At 50.9% G+C, this 21,474-nt stretch overlaps 1 protein-coding gene across 1 annotated transcript in view; it reads right to left on the reverse strand.

Annotated features, from left to right (window-relative positions):
* Window positions 1-21,474, reverse strand: part of sfrp5 (secreted frizzled-related protein 5) — a 193,693-nt gene that overhangs the window by 91,010 nt on the left and 81,209 nt on the right. Inside the window, exon 2 of the mRNA XM_070874946.1 lies at window positions 15,821-15,898. Within this exon, the coding sequence (XP_070731047.1) occupies window positions 15,821-15,898 (78 nt within the window). The remainder of the gene's footprint in view (window positions 1-15,820; window positions 15,899-21,474) is intronic.

A 21,474-nucleotide genomic window follows, 5' to 3' on the forward strand; every position in this document is an offset into this window, starting at 1 on the left:
GGGACATCGAAAGGAGGAATCTGCAACCCGGATGGCGGCCAACTGAGCGGCGAACCAGGGTGTCCGAAACACCATCCGAGTGACGGTGAAGAAAGTGGAAGGCCAGACAACGATCAACCGGGACCTGTTCGTGAAGAAGATCCTGCTGGGAACATGCGGCATGAAAGTCGCCGACATCTTCGCCTTGCAGGACCTCCCGAAGAGAGGTTACTTCGACGTGACCTTCAGAACCATCGCCCTCTGCCTGAAGTTCCTGAAGGGTTTGAAGGAGGCGAGTGAACCGCTGCGCTCAGTGCTAACTTGGGAGCCACTGTTCACCCTCCCGTCGCAGAGAAGACGCACTATCAAAGTGCAGATGTACAACCCCCACATCCCGGTCATTGATGTGCTGACTTTCCTCGCCAGGTACGTCGATGGGGCAGGAAACAGCAGCGACGTGAAAGACTTGCACGGGATATGGACCAGCAAGCGCCAGATCCAGGTCACCATGAAGGTGGATGCCAGCGGAACCATCCTGCACCCCCCCCCCTCCAGCTTTGCCATCGGAGGAAGTCGGGGCTACGTGGTGTACGCTGGCCAACCCAACGTGTGCCGCACCTGCGGGAAGGCAGGCCATGTGGCGGCAAGCTGCAAAACTCTCACCTGCCGAAACTGCAAGAACGAAGGCCACCAGACAAAGGACTGTAAGGAGACCAAGTGCTGCAACCTCTGTGGTCTGGCTGGGCACCTTTACAAAAACTGCCCCAAACGCAACTTCAGCTATGCGCAGGCAGCAAAGAACATTGCACCAGAGGAGGAGGAAGCTGAGGAACACAACGCTCCAGAGGGGAGCCACACCCTCCCCCCGACCAATGCCCCCGTGGACTCGGAACAAGTCGGCGAGGAAGAGAACCCTGCCACGGCGAGCTGCGAGACACCAGCAGCCAGCAGCGAAGCTCTCCCCCAGCGCACCGAGTCCAGCAACGAGGAGACAGCAGACGATGAAGCGGGATGGGAGACCATCAAGAAAAAGGCCTGCAAGCGTAAGCAGAACAGGCGAGCAAGGGCCCCTGCGGAAACGACAGGGAAGAGGCGGCTAGCAACCTCGACAGACAGCGGCGGCGGCAGCTCGTCTGATGAGGAAAGGCGAGAAAAAGCCTCTCACCACCGACACCAAAACAAGAGGCAATACGCCATCCCACAGCCACAGGCGACCGGGATCAGTGAAGCGACCAGCACAGCCCTGCTCCAGGAACCCGCGAGCAGCGAAGCACCCAGTGCACACGAGCACCGGAACACCGAGAGCGAACCAGCGACTAACGCAGACCAGCTCCGGGATAACGGGAGCAGCGAAGTGCCCAGCACACCCCACCTCCGGAATACCGGGAGCGATGCAGCGATCGCAGCACACCAGCTCGAAACCGCCACGACTGAGGAAAAGAGGGAACCACCAACACCAGGCGAGGACTGTGCAGAGGACATATCGGACTGAATCACAGAACTGCAGCAGTCCCCTGGTCGAAACACCCCCACAGCAGAGGACAACGACCACGCCAGTCCAGGTGGAGTAGACCATGATAGTAATAACCTATGCATGCTAGAAATGGCCATTGAGCACTTAAAGGACAATTTATGTGAAGCGTAATGTTTGAAACTGTAAAAAAATAGCCTTAAAATGGATTTAAAAATTGCTAGTATTAACGTGCGTAGTGTAAAATCTACTACGCGATGTGTTTCCACTTTGGGGTACCTCGCCAAGGTCAAAGCGGACCTGCTGTTCTTGCAGGAGTGCGGTCTGCCACACTCCAGCAGTTACCGGCAGTGGTCATGATGGTGGGCCCATGGACCATCAATATGGTCAGGAGGCAACGACAGCCGGGCTTCCGGCCTGGGCATTCTGCTGTGGGGAGGCCACTTCACCATCACCGAAGTTAAGGAGGTGGTGGGCGGCCGCCTCCTTGTAGCAGACGTAATGTACAAAAACTCCCCTCTCAGGTTAATTAATGTTTACGCCCCAGTTCTCAAGAACGAAAGGCTGGCCCTCTTCCAGCAGCTCCCACTGCTACTGGCAACGCCCAGGCCGGTCATTCTGGGCGGTGACTTCAACTGCATCATCGATGCGGCTGGACGATCCAGCAGAGCCGACGGCAAACTGGACGCCACGTCCAAACTCCTGATGGACGCGGTAAAAGACGCCAAGCTGTGCGACGTCTTCAGCAACCCTGCAGACGGAGCACCGCGCAGATACACCTGGTCGAGACCAGACGGGTCCGTCCGTCCCAGAATAGACTTGCTGTTTGTGTCCCACACGCTCAAGGTCAGATCCACCGACGTCACGCCGGTGTTCTTCTCTGACCACTGCCTCCTACTGGCCGACTGTCGCCCACAGGAAAACCAGAAAGTTGGCAGAGGGATTATGGAAGCTGAACGTGTAACTGTTAACTCCGGAAAATGTGGACGAACTCAAGAGGGATTACAAAGGTTGGAGAACCGTAAAACCCCTCTGCGATTCCCCGATGCAGTGGTGGGAAACAGTCAAGACGAACATCAAGAGGTTCTTCATCCTCAAAGGTGTTCAGCAGGCAAGAGGAGACAGAGGGAATTGTCCCAACTCCAGACGAATATGCAAAACCTGCTCCTGCTGCAGTCGATGGGGGTCGATGTCGCGGAGAAACTCGAAGAGGTGAAGGGCCAGCAAGCCTCGCTCTTTGCCTCAGAGTCCTCCAAGATCATCTTCTGCTCCAGAGTCCGCTCCGTCGAGCAGGACGAGACGTGTTCGCGTTTCTTCTTCCAAAAGTTACACGGGGAGCTCTGTGATCAGCAGCCTAAAGGAAGAAGACGGTTCTGTGACGTCTTCGCAGCCCGACATGCAGAGGATCAGCAAATCCTTCTATGCCGGGCTGTACGACGTCAAGCCCACAGTCCGCGCGGCCTCCCAGTCTTTCCTGTCATCTATTTCGGAGGTCTTAGACGACAGCAAGCGGGAGAGTCTGGACCACCCGCTAACTCTGGACGAGCTGACAAAGGCCGTCCGGTCCTTCGAGATGAATAAAACTCCCGGAAGCGACGGCTTACCGGTCGAGTTGTACTCGGCTCTGTGGGACTGGATAGGCCCAGACCTGCTGGAAGTGTACGAGGGTATGCTTCTGGCCGGCAGCATGTCAGAATCGATGAGGAAAGGCATCATCACCCTCATCTACAAGCAGAAGGGAGAGAGGGAGGAAATCAAAAACTGGCGGCCCATTTCGCTGCTCAATGTGGACTACAAGATCCTGTCAAAGGTCATTGCCAACAGGGTCAAGTCTGCTCTTGAGCTGGTGATTCACCCGGACCAGACCTGCGCTGTCCCCGGCAGGAAGATCTCTGATAGCCTCGCGCTACTCAGGGATACGATCGCCTATGTGCGGGACAGGAGGGTGGACACCTGCTTAATCAGCTTAGACCAGGAGAAGGCCTTTGACAGGATATCGCACACGTACCTGATGGACGTGCTCTCCAAAATGGGGTTTGGGGAGGGTATCCGCAATTGGGTCAAACTGCTCTACACAGACATCAGTAGTGCAGTCCTAATCAACGGGTGGGAAACTCAAAGCTTTCCAATTAGATCGAGAGTCAGGCAAGGCTGTCCTCTCTCGGCTGTCTTGTTTGTGTGTTGTATTGAGCCCTTTGCCGAGTCCATCAGGAAGGATGCGAGCATTAGAGGGGTGACGATCCCAGGCAGCGGAGGTGCTCAGGTCAAGGCCTCCCTGTACATGGACGACGTCGCCGTTGAACTGGCCTCGGGAGCAAAAGTCAATCGCAGCAAGAGCGAGGCCATGCTCTTTGGCAACTGGACTGACCGAGCCTCCATTCCCTTCACCATCAAGCCAGATTTCCTGAAGGTGTTGGGAATATGGTTCGGAGCGGATGGGGCGTGCGCCAAAAACTGGGATCGCCAAGGTCAAACAAAAACTGGGATGGTGGAAGCTGCGCTCCCTCTCCATGGCAGGAAAGAACCTGGTCATCAGGAGTGAGGTGCTCTCGGGGTGGCTGCACGTGGCACAGGTCTGGCCCATCCCTCGCTCCTGTGCCGCGGCAGTCACCCGGGCCGTCTTCCACTTTGTCTGGAGGTCCAAAATGGACCGTGTCCGCAGAGACACGATGTACAAATCTCTGGACAGTGGAGGAAAGGATGTTCCGAACGTGGCCCTCATCCTGATGGCCACCTTTGTGTGTGGTTGCATCAAGCTGTGCACCAACTCCCGGTACGCAAACACTAAGTGTCACTACGTGCTGAGGTTCTACCTGTCCCCGGTGTTGAGAAGGATGGGTCTGGCCACGCTGCCGCGAAACGCCCCCACCAGTTGCCTGTCCACCTGTCCTTCGTGGAAAAGTTTTTCACAAAAAACCCCTTTGACCACAAGGCCATAAAACAGTGGTCAGCACCTAAGGTCCTGGACACCCTACGAAAGAAGGAGAGGGTGGACCCTGTCGGGTGGTTCCCCGAGCAGACTGTCGAACTTGTTTGGCAGAACGTCTCATCGCCAGAGCTTTCACACAAGCACCAAGACGTAGCTTGGTTGGCGGTGAGGAGGGCCCTACCCGTCAGAGCGTTCATGCACAGCCGACATCTCATCAACACAGCAGGGTGCCCCCGAGTCGGCTGCGGGGCGGACGAGACTGTTACCCACCTCCTTCAGGGTTGCACCTTCGCAAGGCAGGTTTGGAAAGAGATGCAGTGGTTGCTGTCGAGCTTCATCCCGAGCAGCTCCGTAACACAGGACTCTGTGTTCTACGGGCTGTTCCCAGGGACACACACCGAGACAGACATCACCTGCTGCTGGAGGGCCATCAACTCGGTGAAAGACGCACTTTGGTCTTGCCGAAACTTGCTGGTCTTCCAGAGCAAGGAGATGTCCACGTCTGCCTGTTGCAGACTGGCGCAATCCAAGATCCAGGACTACGTGCTGAGGGACGCACTAAAAATTGATGCAGTCGCCGCAAAGGCACGGTGGGAAGAGCCACAGTTTAAAGCCCTTCCGCCGCAGTAAACCCAGGGGCTGGTATCAGTATAAAACTCCCCTCGGGCTGTATTTGTAATTTATTTTTTGTGTACATGGAGCACAATGATCTGTAAACACCTATGTAGTGCCATGTACAATGCAAGGTCTGTTGCGAAATGCATGTTGAAAAGAAAAAATGTAAATGTACCGTCACCCATTCCGTGTACTGTATAGTGACACATGTAATGTAACTTGTTTGAATGTACTACAATGTATCCCGTATTGGACTGAATTGCACTTGAACTGGAAAACAAGGAAATGTAACGAACGGAACTGCCGTCAGCACCCAAATAATAGTGTATGGGATTGCTGACCGCAGCTAAATGTATTGAAATGCCTTTGAATGTACTGTACAGATTTTTTTATGAATAAAGTATATTTTGAAATTAAAAAAAATACAAATCCCCTGGGAGGCCAGACGCACTAACATTCGCGTCCTCGATCAGGCCAACATCCCCTGCATCGAAGCACTGACCACACTTGATCAGTTCCGCTGGGTAGGCCACGTTGTTTGCATGCGAGACATGAGACTCCCAAAGCAAGCGCTCTACTCGGAACTCCTTCATGGCAAACGAGCCAAAGGTGGGCAGAGGAAACGTTACAAGGACACCCTCAAAGCCTCCCTGATAAAGTGCAACATCCCCACTGACACTTGGGAGTCCCTGGCCAAAGACTGCCCTAAGTGGAGGAAGTGCATCCGGGAGGGCGCTGAGCACCTCGAGTCTCATCGCCGAGAGCATGCAGAAAACAAGCGCAGGCAGCGGAAGGAGCGTGCGGCAAACCTGTCCCACCCATCCCTTCCCTCAATGACTATCTGTCCCACTGTGACAGGGACTGTGGTTCACGTATTGGATTGTTCAGCCACCTAAGGACTCGTTTTTAGAATGGAAGCAAGTCTTCCTCGATTTCGAGGGACTGCCTATGATGATATGATGATGATGATGTTGGACCCTGTTGGCCACAAGACAGCCAGTGATAATTCCCGTCAGAGGCTTCCCATGGGCAATTGCCTCCAACCGGAGAATTTTTACGAATTTACCTGGTGGTCTCAGAGGCGCCCTGGATTCCGGTGGGGAGGCCCTCTCTTCCCGCGCTGCGGAGGGCGCTCCCGTCCTCCAGGTTCCCACGCAGAAGGTGCAGTCACGTGTGACTGCTCAACCAATCAGGTACAGTATGCTACAGCTTGCCCATTAATAGCAATGGAACTCTGTATCTACCAGTTCTCATTGCTACTAATGGGGAAAAAAAAACAAACACACACTAATAAAAAATAAAAAACAGACCTTACTTAATTAAAATTCATTGAAATTAAAGTTAATAAATGCCTTAGAAAAAAACAATATTTTTCCGATTTTTAAAAAAGTTTTGTAATTCGTGTTAAAAATAAACTTACCTCAGTGGGCAGTTTTTAACAATAAAAGGTGTTTATTTAATTTAATTATGTTCATGTATGTTTTTAAACTCTTACGCCTCTAAAAGTAGGCTTTGCACCTGCTTTTAGCAAGAGCAAGAGTTTTGAGGACATTTGCTTGCTAAGATATGGGTAAATCCTGCAATCTTGCCCTTGCAAATGTCCTCGCACCAGATATGCGGAGGATCTGTCGAACTCCAGCTTGACAGATCGGAAAAGCCGTTTTTCAGCGCATTGTGTGCTGAAAACCAGCTTTTCTGATGTCTTCCCGGATCTGTAGAAACTTCGTACGGACCCAGGGGAGGCTGCGATTTCCAGGCCATTATGTTACAATGAAAAACGTCTGATTTCGAAATGCAGCCTCGCTGAGGTGAAAAGGGTGAAATTGGTCTCTCTCGGTCGCACAAATTGGGCCATAGCGAGTCTCCAGCCAATATTTATGTTGTGTATGGAGAAAGAGTCAGACTGAACACTCTGAGCTCAAAGCAAAGTGTGACCTTAGTCTTTTATTGCAGGTCTCCAGAGTGCCTCTCCAACCTGTGAAGCCTCCTTAAATACCTGTGCTCCCAAGGGATTATGGGATCCCTTGGGACTCCAAAGGATGAGCCCTCTGGTGGCTGCACAGAGTAACTACAAGTTTACATATATAACAACATTCCCCCCCGCCCCACCCAAAATCAATAGTGTAACTATTTACAATGTGAGTCGATCTGGGGCCCTTCTTGCCCTAGTTGATCGTCTCGGTGTGAAAGCTGGTATTGTTGAATCATTTGTTGGGCCCTCGTTGGGCTGCTGTGCAGCTGGCCTTGCTGGGCTGCCTGGTATGTTGGGCCCTGCTGGGCTGCTGTGAATGATGGGTTCTGCTTCGTGGTCAACTGTGGTGCCGATTGCCACTGGAGTGTATGTTGGGGGATCAAAAAAGGTAGGGTCCAAGGTGGATAGTCCGTGAGTCTGAGTTTGATTTGCTCCAAGTGTTTCCGGTGAATGAGTCCATTTGAAAGTTTGACCCGAAACACCCTGCTCCCCTCTTTGGCCACGACAGTGCCGGGAAGCCACTTGGGACCTTGTCCATAATCTAATACAAATACAGGAACATTGATTTCAATCTCGTGTGACACATTTGCGCTATCATGGTATGCACTTTGTTGAAGCCGCCTGCTCTCTACCTGTTCATGTAGATCAGGGTGAACTAACGAGAGCCTTGTCTTAAGTGCTCTTTTCATGAGCAATTCAGCAGGTGGGATCCCAGTGAGTGAGTGGGGTCTCGTGCGGCAGCTAAGCAGGACTCGGGATAGGCGAGTCTGCAGTGAGCCTTCAGTTACCCTCTTCAAGCCTTGCTTGATGGTTTGCACTGCTCTCTCTGCCTGACCATTGGACGCTGGTTTAAACAGAGCATATGTGACATGTTTGATCCCATTACGGGTCATGAATTCTTTGAGCTCAGCACTGGTAAAACATGGCCCGAGGTCACTCACCAGGACATCGGGTAGGCCGTGTGTGGCAAACATGGCCCGCAGGCTTTCAGTAGTGGCAGCGGGCGTGCTAGCCGACATTATCTCACATTCAATCCACTTGGAGTACGCATTTACATCCACAAGGAACATTTTACCCAAGAATGGCCCTGCTTAGTCGACGGTTGGGAGGGCCAAGACCATAAATTGACAGCACCTTCCTGCGTACATTGCTTAACTGCGAGCATGTATTACATCTGTGAACACAGGACTCTAAGTCCGCGTCGATACCAGGCCACCACACGTGGGATCTTCTATCGCTTTCATCATTACGATGCCTGGGTGGATACTGTGGAGGTCATTGTTGAAGGTGTCTCTGCCCTTCTTGGGAACCGCTACACGATTGCCCCACAGAAGGCAGTCTGCCTGTATAGACATTTCATCTTTGCGCCGCTGGAACGGCTTTATCTCTTCTTGCATTTCCACTGGGACACTGGACCAGCTCCCGTGAAGCACACAGCTTTTGACTAAAGATAATAAGGGGTCCTGGCTTGTCCACGTTTTGATCTGCCGGGCAGTAACGGGTGATTGCTCACTCTCAAATGCTTTGATAACCATGGCTAGATCTGCGGGCTGCACCATTTCCTCCCCCGTGGTGGGCAATGGCAGCCTACTGTGAGCATCGGCGCAGTTTTCTGTGCCTGGCCTGTGGCGGATGGCGTAGTTGTATGCGGATAACGTGAGCACCCATCTCTGGATGCGGGCCGATGCATTGGTATTGATCCCTTTACTCTCGGAAATCAGGGATATAAGTGGCTTATGGTCAGTTTCCAATTCGAATTTTAGCCCAAACAGGTATAGATGCATTTTCTTTACCTCATAGACACATGCTAACGCTTCTTTCTCAATCATGCTGTAGGCTCTCTCAGCCTTAGACAGACTCCTGGATGCATAAGCAACCGGTTGCAGTTTCCCGAAATCATTAACTTGCTGCAATACCCGACACCATATGACGACGCATCACATACTAGTACCAAACACTTACATGGATCATACAACACAAGCAGTTTGTTTGAGCATTACAATTTTCTCGCTTTTACAAAGGCATTTCCTTGGTTTTTGCCCCAAACCCATTCATCCCCTTTCCATAGTAAGACATGCAGTGGTTCTAACTGTGCTGAGACCCAGTAAGAAGTTACCAAAGTAGTTCAGGAGTCCCAGAAACGACCGCAGCTCCGTCTTGTTCTGTGGCCTCGGTGCGTTCCCGATTGCCTCTGTCTTCGCGTTGGGCCTGATGCCATCGGCCGCAATCCTCCTTCCCAGGAACTCCACTTCAGGCGCCAGGAAAACGTACTTTGAGTGTTTTAACCTAAGCCCCACGCGGTTGAGTTGACTAAGAACCTCCTCCAGGTTCTGCAGATGCTCGACTGTGTTCTGATCTGTGACCAAGATGTCGTCCTGGAAGACTATGGTGTGGGGGACTGACTTCAGTAAGCTTTCCATGTTTCTCTGGAATATCACCGCAGCTGATCGAATTCCAAGCAGGCATCAGTTATAAACAAAAGTACCTTTGTGCGTGTTGATGCAGGTGAGGGCCTTCGATGATTCCTCCAGTTCCTGCGTCATGTAGGCTGAAGTCAGATCCAGCTTCGTGAACGTTTTTCCTCCCGCCAGCGTTGCAAAGAGGTCGTCGGCCTTTGGTCGTGGGTATTAGTCCTGCAGGGAGAAACGATTGGTAGTTACTTTGTAATCGCCACAGATTCTGATGGTGCCATCTCCCTTGAGGACTGGAACAATAGGACTGGCCCACTCGCTGAACTCGATCGGTGAAATGATGCCCTCTCTTTGCAGCCGGTCTAGCTCGATCTCTATCCTTTCTCTCATCATGTATGGTACTGCTCTCGCCTTGTGAGAGATGGGTCGCGCCCCCGGAATTAGGTGGATCTGCACTTTTGTTCCTTGAAATTTCCCAATGCCTGGTTCGAACAGCGAAGGAAATTTGTTTAAGACCTGGGCACACGAAATGTCGTCAGCGGGCGATAGCGCTCGGACATCGTCCCAGTTCCAACGTATCTTTCCCAGCCAGCTCCTGCCGAGCAGCGTGGGACCATCGCCCGGTACCACCCAGAGTGGTAGCTTGTGCACCGCTCCATCGTAGGAGACCTTTACGGTAGCACTGCCAATTACAGGAATCAGTTATTTCATGTAAGTTCTTAGTTTGGTGTGAACTGGAGTTAAGACTGGCCTTGAGGCCTTGTTGCACCACAACCTTTTGAAAGTCTTTTTGCCCATGATGGACTGGCTCACGCTCATGTCCAGCTCTATTGACACCGGGAATCCATTTAGTTCAACATTCAGTATTATTGGGGGACAATTCGTGGTGAATGTGTGCACCCCATGTACCTCTGCCTCCTCTATCAGAAGCTCTGGTTCATTGTGATCCTCCGTGGATCTGTCCTCCTCTGCAACATGGTGGTTTGCAGGTTTAGCAGGCTTTGCAGCTCACCTGCACACTCGTTGGGTGTGTCCCATTGTTCCACAGCCCTTGCAAATGTACTCTTTGAATCGGCATGAATTGAAACGATGATCGCCCCAACAGCACCAACAAGGCGTTAATGGCCTTGCATTCATCACCCTTGATGGTGGACCCTGAGACATCTGCGGACGTGTAGCTGCAGGTATGTGTGACCTGCCCTGTTCGTTATGATTCGAAAACAACATCACTTTGTTCACAGTACTTGTAGCAGTACTTGTGTCCTGAGAGATTTGTTTCGTATTGTCACTGGTGGCAATGAATGCCTGGGCTATTGCTATGGCCTTACTCAATGTTGGGGTCTCTATAGTCAAAAGTCTGCGAAGTATGGTTTCATGGCCAATGCCAGGTACGAAAAAGTCTCTGAGCATGTGCTCCAAATGTCCTTCAACTTCGCAATGTCCTGCAAGGCGTGTTAGCTCGGCACTTCCTGGCCTTCAGACCTTTTGTAGGTGTAGAACCGGTACCTCGCCATCAGAACGCTTTCCTTCGGGTTCAAATGCTCTCGGACCAGTGTGCACAAATCATCGGATAATTTCTCCGTGGGTTTCACTGGAGTGAGCAGATTCTTCATGAGGCCATACGTTGGTGCCCCACAGATGGTGAGGAGGATCGCCCTTCGTTTGGCAGCGTTCTCTTCCATCTAGCTCGTTGGCCACGAAGTATTGGTCGAGTCGCTCCCAATCATCTCCCTCCGAGAATTTCTCCAGGATGCCCACTGTTCTCTGCATCTTTGGGTTTGCTATCTGTATCTCGTCGCCAGGTGTTGTGTATGGAGAAAGAGTCAGACTGAACAGTGTGAGCTCAAAGTAAAGTGTGGCCGTAGTCTTTTATTGCAGGTCTCCAGAGTACCTCTCCAACCTGTGAAGCCTCCTTAAATACCTGTGCTCCCAAGGAATTATGGGATCCCTTGGGACTATAGGGAATGAGCCCTCTGGTGGCTGTACAGAGTAAATACAAGTTTACATATATAATAGTTTACACCCTCCCTGATTGGCTTCAGTGGAATTGGCCCAGCTCACAGAAAAGTCAAACCGTTGACCCGTCTGAGGGAAGGCTCCCCGACCCCCCAGAGATAACCAACCCAGCATCCAGAATATTCTAAGGATTTTCAAATTACAGCAAAGTAAATGTGGGACCTCAAACGAGATTGTCCCCCTCCGCTTGGGCCTATTCCTGGAGGTTTCATCACATGACCTCCCGCTGCTAAATGCCCCACCTCCTGCCCTCCCTCCATTGGTCACCCGACATGTCCATCCCTGCGCCATCCCGCCTTTCTCCTGGCCAATCAGAAAGCGAACAGTCTCTGCGTTACCCGATTGGATGATTCTTGACTTTCAGTAAAACAGCCTTTATTTCCGTCTCCGATATTTTTATAACTAAAAACGGTTCAAAGAATTTAAAAACACACAATTTTGACTAAAACCCCATTGATTTTTGCTCAGAGCGGTGTTCTGGAGATTAGATTTCGCGGGTAGGGAAGTGGAGCTGAGTCCATGATCAGATCAGCCATGATCGTATTGAATGGAGGAGCGTGCTCGAGGGGCTGTATGGCCTACTCCTGCTCCTATTTCTTATGTTCTTATGTACATTCCTGGAGACCCCAGGGCAATCCTGGAGGGTTGGCAACCCCTACCTCAAACCATGACATTTCCCCGGCCCTCTTGTCGTGTCCCTACCCTGTCCCCTGTTTGTTTCTAGGCTTTTGATCAATCCCACTCCAGGAACTTGAGTACAGTGCAGTGCTGAGGGAGCGCCGCACTGTCGGAGGTGCCGTCTTTTGGACGAGACGTTAAACCCGAGGCCCCGTCTGCTCTCTCAGGTGGACATAAAATATCCTATGGCACTATTTTGAAGAAGAGCAGGGGAGTTCTCCCCGGTGTCCTGGGGACAATATTTATCCCTCATCAACATAACAAAAAAACATTATCTGGTCATTATCACATTGCTGTTTGTGGGAGCTTGCTGTGCACAAATTGGCTGCCGCGTTTCCTACATTACAACAGTGACTACACTTGAAAAGTACTTCATTGGCTGTAAAGCGATTTGAGACATCCGGTGGTTGTGAAAGGCGCTATATAAATGCATGTCTGAAGCGATCGCAAAGTTTCTGTTTAAAGAATGGACTCAGTCGAATATTTTGTGGATTTTACGGGATCACCCTGTGCAGATATGTGAAAAAACTGTTTTGTTAAAACTCCAGAGGCCGCATGGCTGTGACAAAAGAGCTGTCAGTCATCCAGAAGGGGTTTACCCAGCAGTCACAGCTAAAGGAAGGGGGCCACCAATATTGACAAAAGAGCTGTCGGCCAGGAAGGGTGGGGGCCATTGACAAAGACATCTAATATTCAAAAGCACGTCTCACCTCCATCTCAGAAGGAGAAACAGGACAATGAACCCACTAGCCTGGCCAGCCATACAGGATCCGGGTCTTTCCCAACACAAAGCTCAGAAAGATGCCCAGATTAAGGGCCATCAGCCCAATGCATATGGGTTGGATGGCCCATCACTGACTAAGTACCCGTGCTTAGAAACAAAGGGATTTGAAAGATTGGCGGGAAAGATAGGGATTGCAAAACTCCCATAAAGACAGGGCCTTTTTCACTTTATTTTTAGTTTGTAGCTTGGAGCTTGGAGTGAAGCTTGGAGCTTGTACCTAGAGAGAGAGCTCTCTCTCCCTCTCCCTCTCGCTACACCAAGAGCGATGTACCAGAGGAAGCCGCAGAGACTGAAACCCAGGCAGTGACTTCCCACAGCTGAGCTGAGCGAGGAAAGCAACTGTGTGTGGAGTGGTAAGCATGGTCGCAAGTGTCCCAAGCTGGGTGAGGCTAAGGGCTCAAGGTTTTCTGAGAAGTGAAGCTTTTCAGGGCTATTCTGGGAAGGGAGCTTCGACTGGGTAATTCATTGGCAGGGGTGGAGTTAGAATCCACCAGGGATTACTGCATGTTACTCGGTCTCACTTCTGTACTGTATGTATGTTGTTTGTAACCTGGATTTTATTCTCCACAGAGACAGTGATTTTGTTTAGTAGTGCATGTTTTAGCCAGTGTACGTTAGATCAAATAAATATAAGTACGATCTTTCACCGAAGCATTCCTGTCCGTGACTCATTTCATTTACACTCTGAATAATAATTCCCGGGTCTAGAACTTTCGTAAGGTGGGGGCGATTCGAACCGTCCGTCTAGCATTGGGCTAGGATCAAAACCGCTTACATCCTTGTTTCTTTATTGGGGGATTGGCGCTTGTCCTTTTTTTTATTCATTCACAGAATGTGGGCGTCGCTGGCAAAGTTGGCATTTATTGCCCGTCCCTAATCGCCCCAGCTACCAACAAACTTGCCTTTACATGAAATGATCTACGGACACAGAATCTGCTTTCTTCACAACCCTAAATTTCTATCGATAACGAAAATAAAGACTATTTCTTCAACATATCGAGTCCAGAAATGGAATGCTGTGAAGTGGTTTGGCCAGCAAGTAACAGAGATTAATCTTATTAATTTAAAAGCAACGAGTTTTTTTTTGGGGGGGGAGCATTTAAACATCACCACAGCTTGTGAATTAGGCGACTCTGAAACAAATAGTTTACAGGTTTCTCATTTACTTCACGGCACTCTGTACATTTTTTTTAAAAGAAAGCCAATCTGTTCGTGGCCTGTGTTTGGAGCTGAAGGGGCCTTTTCAAGGCCTGGATTTTAACTGCCCCAGCTTGGCGTAAACCGGGATGGGGGGGGTTTAAAATAACGCGAGCCAGTTACCCGCTCCAATCTTCCCATATTTGTGTCACAGTGCCAGTCGTGGCTCAGTGGGTAGCACACTTGCCTGTCTGAGCCAGAAGGTTGTGGGTTCAAATCCCACTCCAGGGATTTGAGTAAAAAATCTAGGCTAACACTCCCAGTGCAGTGCTGAGGGAGCACCTCACTGTCAGAAGTGCAGTCTTTTGGATGAGCCGTTAAACCAAGGCCTCGTCTGCCCTCTCAGGTGGGTGTAAAAGATCCCACGGCACTTTTTTGAAGAAGAGCAGGGGAGTTATCCCCGGTGTCCTGGGGCTAATATTTATCCCTCAATCAACATCACTAAAACAGATTACAGGTGCAGCGTCCAAATTCGGAACCCTCGGGACCGAGGCCGTTCCGGATTCTGCGTTTTTCCGGACTTTGGAACGTGTTTCTGACGTCATGAATCCGGAAACAGCCGAGCCCAGGTTCGGGTATTTCCGGATTTCGGAACGTCAGAAAGGGAGGGGTGGGGGGGATGCTCGCCAAGGAGCTGTTCGGGCCACCGGCCCCATCGCTGAGTTTGTCGGGCGGGGCCCCGCCGCGGAGGAGCTGGCCGAGCAGCCCCAGCGCGGAGGAGATGTTCGGGCGGGCAGGTGAGGAGAGCCGGCAGGGTCGGCGGGTCTGGATTCCGGAACATTTTACAGATTCCGGAACATTCCGGATTCCGGAACGCCGGATTTTGGACGCTGCACCTGGATCTGGGTCATTATCACATCGCTGTTTGTGGGAGCTTGCTGTGCGCAAGTTGGCTGCCGCGTTTCCCACATTACGACAGTGACTACGCTCCAAATGTACTTCATTGGCTGTAAAGCGCTTTGGGACGTCCGGTGGTCTTTCTTCTTTATTAACCTGCTCTTTGGAGCAGGCGAACATGACCCCTGATCAGGCCCAGCCTGCTGGAAGCCAAATCCTGAGCCACAAGAGGCCCAGAAGGTAAGTTATACATTTATTTTTCAGGTTTGCTTTGGATCTGGAGGTGGTGCCTCTGGGCCTCACAGGGAAGGCTTGGCCTGCCTGGAAATGGGTTTACCCCCACCCCCCACTCCCGCGATCTTGATCCGAACCCCCCCACCCCCACACCCTCGCGATCATGATTCGAACTCCCCCCCCTTCCCCCCGTAATCACGATCCGAACCTCCCTCCCCCCCACTCCCCCCGCAATCAAGATTCAAACCCCTCCCCACCACCTCCCCAATCGTGGCCGACCACCCCCCCTCAATCGATACTCCCCTCCCGCCCCCGCGCCCCCGCAGCCCCCCACCCCCACCGATCGTAACCCAACTCCCCAATCGTGACCAGAATCCTCCGATTCCGACCAGAACCCCCGGAACCCATCTAGGAAACAATGTGAGTTTTTGCCCTGACTTATTCTACTGACCGTTTTTACTGTTTGACCCCTCCCCCCACCCCCGACCTCGGAGGGGCCGGGAGAGACGGTGGGACCACCTGTGGCGTCGAACAACTTTGGGTTTTGCTATCAGTTAACCCCAACCCAATGGGAGGAAGGGGGAGGTGGGGGGGGGGAGGGGGAATGAGAAACAAGAACACCTTAAACAAGCTTTTATCTTCGACATTTCCGCTCGCGAGCTGAATGGAGAAGGGTCGAGTGGGATGAAAAACTCACCGAATTCACTCGCGCAAAAGTGCTCCAGAATGACGTCTGCCTTCATCTCGTTGTCGCACGGAGGACAGATCTTCGAGACTGCAGTGGGGGAGGGTACAAAAAAAGATCGAACAGTTTAGGTTTTTTGTTTTTGACCTGGCAAATATAACCGAGCATTAATTTCTCGATCCGATTCAGCACAAATGAGCTGGTGTGCTCCTTCAGTGTGTGATGGAACACTCTCCACTTGCCTGGATGGGTCCAGCTCCAACAATACTGAAGAAGCTCGACACCATCCAGGACAAAGCAGCCCGCTTGATTGGCCCCCCATCCACCACCTCCAATATTCACTCCCTCCACCACCGGCACACCATGGCTGCAGTGTGTACCGTCTACAAGATGCACTGCAGCAACTCGCCAAGGCTTCTTCGGCAGCACCTCCCAAACCCGCGACCTCGACCGCCTAGAAGGACAAGGGCAGCAGGCGCATGGGAACACCACCACCTCCATGTTCTCCTCCAAGTCACAGACCATCCTGACTTGGAAATATATCGGCTGTTCCTTCATCGTCGCTGGATCAGAATCCTGGAACTCCCTCCCTAACAGCACTGTGGGAGCACCTTCACCACACGGACTGTAGCGGTTCAAGAAGGCAGCTCACCACCACCTTCTCAAGGGGCAATTAGGGATGGGCAATAAATGCTGGCCTTGCCAGTAACGCCCACATCCTGTGAATGAATAAATAACTAAAGAATCTCTGCTCAGTGAAGGCAGCCTTAGAATACCTGGGTACCTTGGTGGGTAAGTGCAGACCTATTGAACCCGGCGCGATCTGCAACACAGATCCAAACAGCCAGGCTCAATCTCATCGGCGGTCCCTCGAGCGAGGATGACTTGCTTCCACATGAGTTCACAGGTGTTTCAATGGAGGACCTAATATTCCAGGTCCTGAACTCCAGTTGAAAGGGTGGAGGATGCCTGTGCATGGACTTTTTTTAACGTGTGGTGACCATTGCACATCAGCCACCACACGGGCTCGACAGAGCTAGGCCTTTATCCAGTGGCAAGGGTTAACCAGGACGACATGGCAGCACTTACATTAGTCCAGAATGACATTGAATTTACAGCACAGAAACAGGCAACTCAGTCCAACTGGTCCGTGTCGGTGTGTATGCTGCACTCCAGCATACACACCAACATGACATCACCTTCTACAGCATATTTAAAAGAAAGACTTGCATTTCTAAAGCGCCTTTCACGGCCTCAGGACATCCCAAAATGCTTTACAGCGAATTAAGTATTTTTTTGAAGTGCTGTCACTGTTGTAATGTGGGAAACGCAGCAGCCAATTTGCGCACAGCAAGCTCCCACACACAGCGATGTGGTAATGACCAGATCATCTGTTTTAGTGATGTTGGTTGAGGGATAAATATTGGCCCCTGGACACCGGGGTGAACTCCCTCTGCTGTTCTTCGAAATAGTGGCCGTGGGATCTTTTACATCCACCTAAGAGAGTAGGCATTTCGTCTGAAAGACGGCACCTCCGACAGCGCAGCATTCCCTCAGTTTGACATGTAAACTCATTCAATGGTGCTTCTCAGGAGCGTAATCAAACAAAAATGAACGCCGAGGCCAAAGCAGGTATGAGGACAGGAGACCAAAAGCTTGGTCAAAGAGGTGGGTTTTAAGGAATGGCCCAAAGGAGGTGGTGATTTGAAGAGGTTCAGTGAGGGGATTCCGGAAAGTGGGCGGAGACGGCTGAATGCACGGCTGACAATGGTGGGGCGAAGGGAGGAGGGGAGGCCAGAGTTGGAGGAGCACAGAGATCTCGGAGGGATGTAGGGCTGGAGGAGATTACAGAGATAGGAAGGGGAGAGGGCCATGGAGGGATTCATGGATGAGGATGAGAATCCCCGAGTTCAATCACTCCACCATCGGTGGCCGTGCCTTCACATGTCTGGGACCTAAGCTCTGGAATTCCCTTCCTAAACCTCTCCGCCTCTTTCTCATCCTTTAAGACACTCCTTAAAACCTACCACTTTGTCAACTGTGGCTCAGTGGGCAGCACACTCGCCTCTGAATCCAAATGTTGTGGGTTCAAGTCCCACTCCAGGAACTTGAGCACAAACAAAACCTAGGCTGACACTCCCAGTGCAGTGCTGAGGGAGTGCTGCACTGTCGGTGGTGCCGTCTTTCGAATGAGACGTTAAACCGACATTAAAGATCCCACGGCACTATTTCGAAGAAGAGCACGGGAGTTATCCCCGATGTCCTGGGTCAATATTTATCCCTCAACCAACATCACTAAAACAGATGATCTGGTCATTAGCACATCGCTGTGTGTGGGAGCTTGCTGTGCGCAAATTGGCTGCTGTGTTTCCCACATTACAACAGTGACTACACTCCAAAAAGTACTTTATTGGTTGTAAAGCACTTTGGGTCATGAAAGGCGCTATATAAATGCAAGTCTTCCTTTCTCTTTGACCAAGCTTTTGGTCACCTGTCCTAATATCGCCTTATGCGGCTCGGTGTCAAGTTTTGTTGGATAATCGCTCCTGTGAAGGGCCCTGGGACGTTTTCCTACGTTAAAGGTGCTATCTAAGTGCAAGTTGTTGTTATTATTGAGGTTTTAAGTGGGGTGTGGTGGGATCCACGCTCCCATCAAGCTGTGCAGCGAAGCAGCGCTCAAGGTCCGCCGCCGCTCGGGACCGACCTTCCCCAATGTTGGGTTTCAGGCACAAACCGTGAATGGTCCGCGCAGCTCCTTAACCGGGGGCGTGCACCCCTGAAACACTCGGGGGGACATTGGGTGAGGCACCGGAAGCCGATATAGGTCAGGGTAACGGGTGAGATGGGACTTGGCATGTTAATGGTTCACATTAACGGCAAGAGTTTGCAGAGGGAAGTGATCGAGGCCCTGGAGAGGCGTGAGTTCAGGGCCCAGAAGAGGCGAGGGCCCAGGGGCAGCACAGACCAGCCACCACACGTTACAAAAATCCACGCACAGGCGTCTTCCACCCTTCAGGATGTAGGTCGGGATCCGGAATATCATTGAAACACCTGTGAATTCATCCGCTTTCGGCAAGTCATCCTTGTTTTGAGGGATTGCCTATGATGATGATGATGTGTGCGCACTAGGTTTGTGCAGCAGAGCAGGTCTCCAGTCGTCTTAGGTAACCCTTGTCACTGGACCAAGACCTAGCTCTGTCAAGCCCCGTGTGGTGGCTGGTGTGCAACGGCCACCACACGTTAAAAAAATCCACGCACAGGCATCTTCCACCCTTCAATATGTCGTTCGAGACCTGGAATATTAGGTCCTTCATTGAAACACCTGTGAACTCATCCTTTTTTTGGCGTGGAAGCAAGTCATCCTCAATACGAGGGATTGCCTATGATGATGATGATGGTTAACATTGGTGAGCACAGAAACTCTGCCCTTGTTTTCCCCACCAAACCCCCGCCCCCGCTCCCCCCAACCGCCAATTTGTCTGCCAACCTGGTGTGGACAGGAGGCTTGGGAAAGGCAACCCACCATGTCTCGATCTTCTGCTGCCTTCCTCCCCCTGCCCTCCCCACCCCCTCCCCCCCCCGCCAAGTACCCGCTTCCAAGGGGCCTCGCGATTTTGGGCCTACTAATTACTGAACAGAATGTGGAAGGACGGGCGGTGGGGGGGTGGGCGGGGGGGGGACAAGTAAAACAAGAGGTTTCTGCTCTCAAATTAAATTAAAGTTTAAAAAATGAAGGACTGAAGCCTTTCCATTCTCACAAAGTCTTAGATTCTATCTAACAGACTTAATTAAATTGAGCTTAATTCAAATATTAAAACATTGTTATCTTAAATTTCGCTAAATTAAATTACTCCATGGCAATAATACTACCCCTGACCTTCGATACTGTTCAGATGTAATGTGCTCCCAGTACGCAGAAGACATGTAGCTCAGTCAGTGATGAGAAAGAGCTGCGTTTCCAAGTTAAGAACAACCACATTTGGATGAGACTTTAAACCGAGGCCCCGTCTGCCCTCTCAGGCGGACATAAAAGATCCCACAGCCACTATTTCAAAGAAGGGCAGCGGAGTTCTTCCCGGTGTCCTGGCAAAATATTTATCCCTCGATCAATATCTCTAAAATACAAATGATCTGGATCATTATCACAGAAACATAGAAAATAGGTGCAGGAGTAGGCCATTCGGCCCTTCGAGCCTGCACCGCCATTCAATGAGTTCATGGCTGATCATTCACCTCAGTATCCCTTTCCTGCTTTTTCTCCATACCCTTTGATCCCCTTAGCCGCAAGGGCCATATCTAACTCTCTCTTGAATATATCCAATGAACTGGCATCAACAACTCTCTGTGGCAGGGAATTCCACAGGTTAACAACTCTCTGAGTGAAGAAGTTCCTCCTCATCTCAGTCCTAAAAGGCTTACCCCTTACCCTAAGACGATGTCCCCTGGTTCTGGACTTCCCCAACATCGGGAACATTCTTACCGCATCTAACCTGTCCAGTCCCGTCAGAATCTTATACGTTTCTATGAGATCCCCTCTCATCCTTCTAAACTCCAGTGAATAAAGGCCCAGTTGATCCAGTCTCTCCTCATATGTCAGTCCAGCCATCCCTGGAATCAGTCTGGTGAACCTTCGCTGCACGCCCTCAATAGCAAGAACGTCCTTCCTCAGATTAGAAGACCAAAACTGAACACAATATTCCAGGTGAGGCCTCACTAAGGCCCTGTTCCTATACTCAAATCCCCTTGCTATGAAGGCCAACATACCATTTGCCTTCTTCACCGCCTGTTGTACTTGCATGCCTACCTTTAATGACTGATGAACCATGACACCCAGGTCTCGTTGCACCTCCCCTTTTCCTAATCTGCCGCCATTCAGATAATATTCTGCCTTTGTGTTTTTGCCCCCAAAATGGACAACCTCACATTTATCCACATTATACTGCATCTACCATGCATTTGCCCACTCACCTAACCTGTCCAAGTCACCCTGAAGCCTCTTAGCGTCCCCCTCACAGCTCACACTGCCACCCAGTTTAGTGTCATCTGCAAACTTGGAGATATTACACTCAATTCCTTCATCCAAATCGTTAATGTATATTGTAAAGAGCTGGGGTCCCAGCACTGAGCCCTGCAGCACTCCACTAGTCAATGCCTGCCATTCTGAAAAGGACCTGTTTATTCCAACTTTCTGCTTCCTGTCTGCCAACCAGTTCTCTATCCACGTCAGTACATTACCCCCAATACCATGCGCTTTGACTTTGCACACCAATCTCTTGTGCGGGACCTTGTCAAAAGCCTTTTGAAAGTCCAAATACACCACATCCACTGGTTCTCCCTTGTCCACTCTGCTAGTTACATCCTCAAAAAATTCCAGAAGATTCGTCAAGCATGATTTCCCCTTCATAAATCCATGCTGACTTGGACTGATCCTGTCACTGCTTTCCAAATGCGCTGCTATTTCATCCTTAATGATTGATTCCAACATTTTCCCCACTACTGATGTCAGGCTAACCGGTCTATAATTACCCGTTTTCTCTTTCCCTCCTTTTTTAAAAAGTGGTGTTACATTAGCTACCCTCCTGTCCATAGGAACTGATCCAGAGTCGATAGACTGTTGGAAAATGATCACCAATGCATTCACTATTTCTCGGGCCACTTCCTTAAGT

This window comes from Pristiophorus japonicus, chromosome 3 (assembly GCF_044704955.1).
Source record: "Pristiophorus japonicus isolate sPriJap1 chromosome 3, sPriJap1.hap1, whole genome shotgun sequence".
NCBI lineage: Eukaryota > Metazoa > Chordata > Chondrichthyes > Pristiophoridae > Pristiophorus > Pristiophorus japonicus.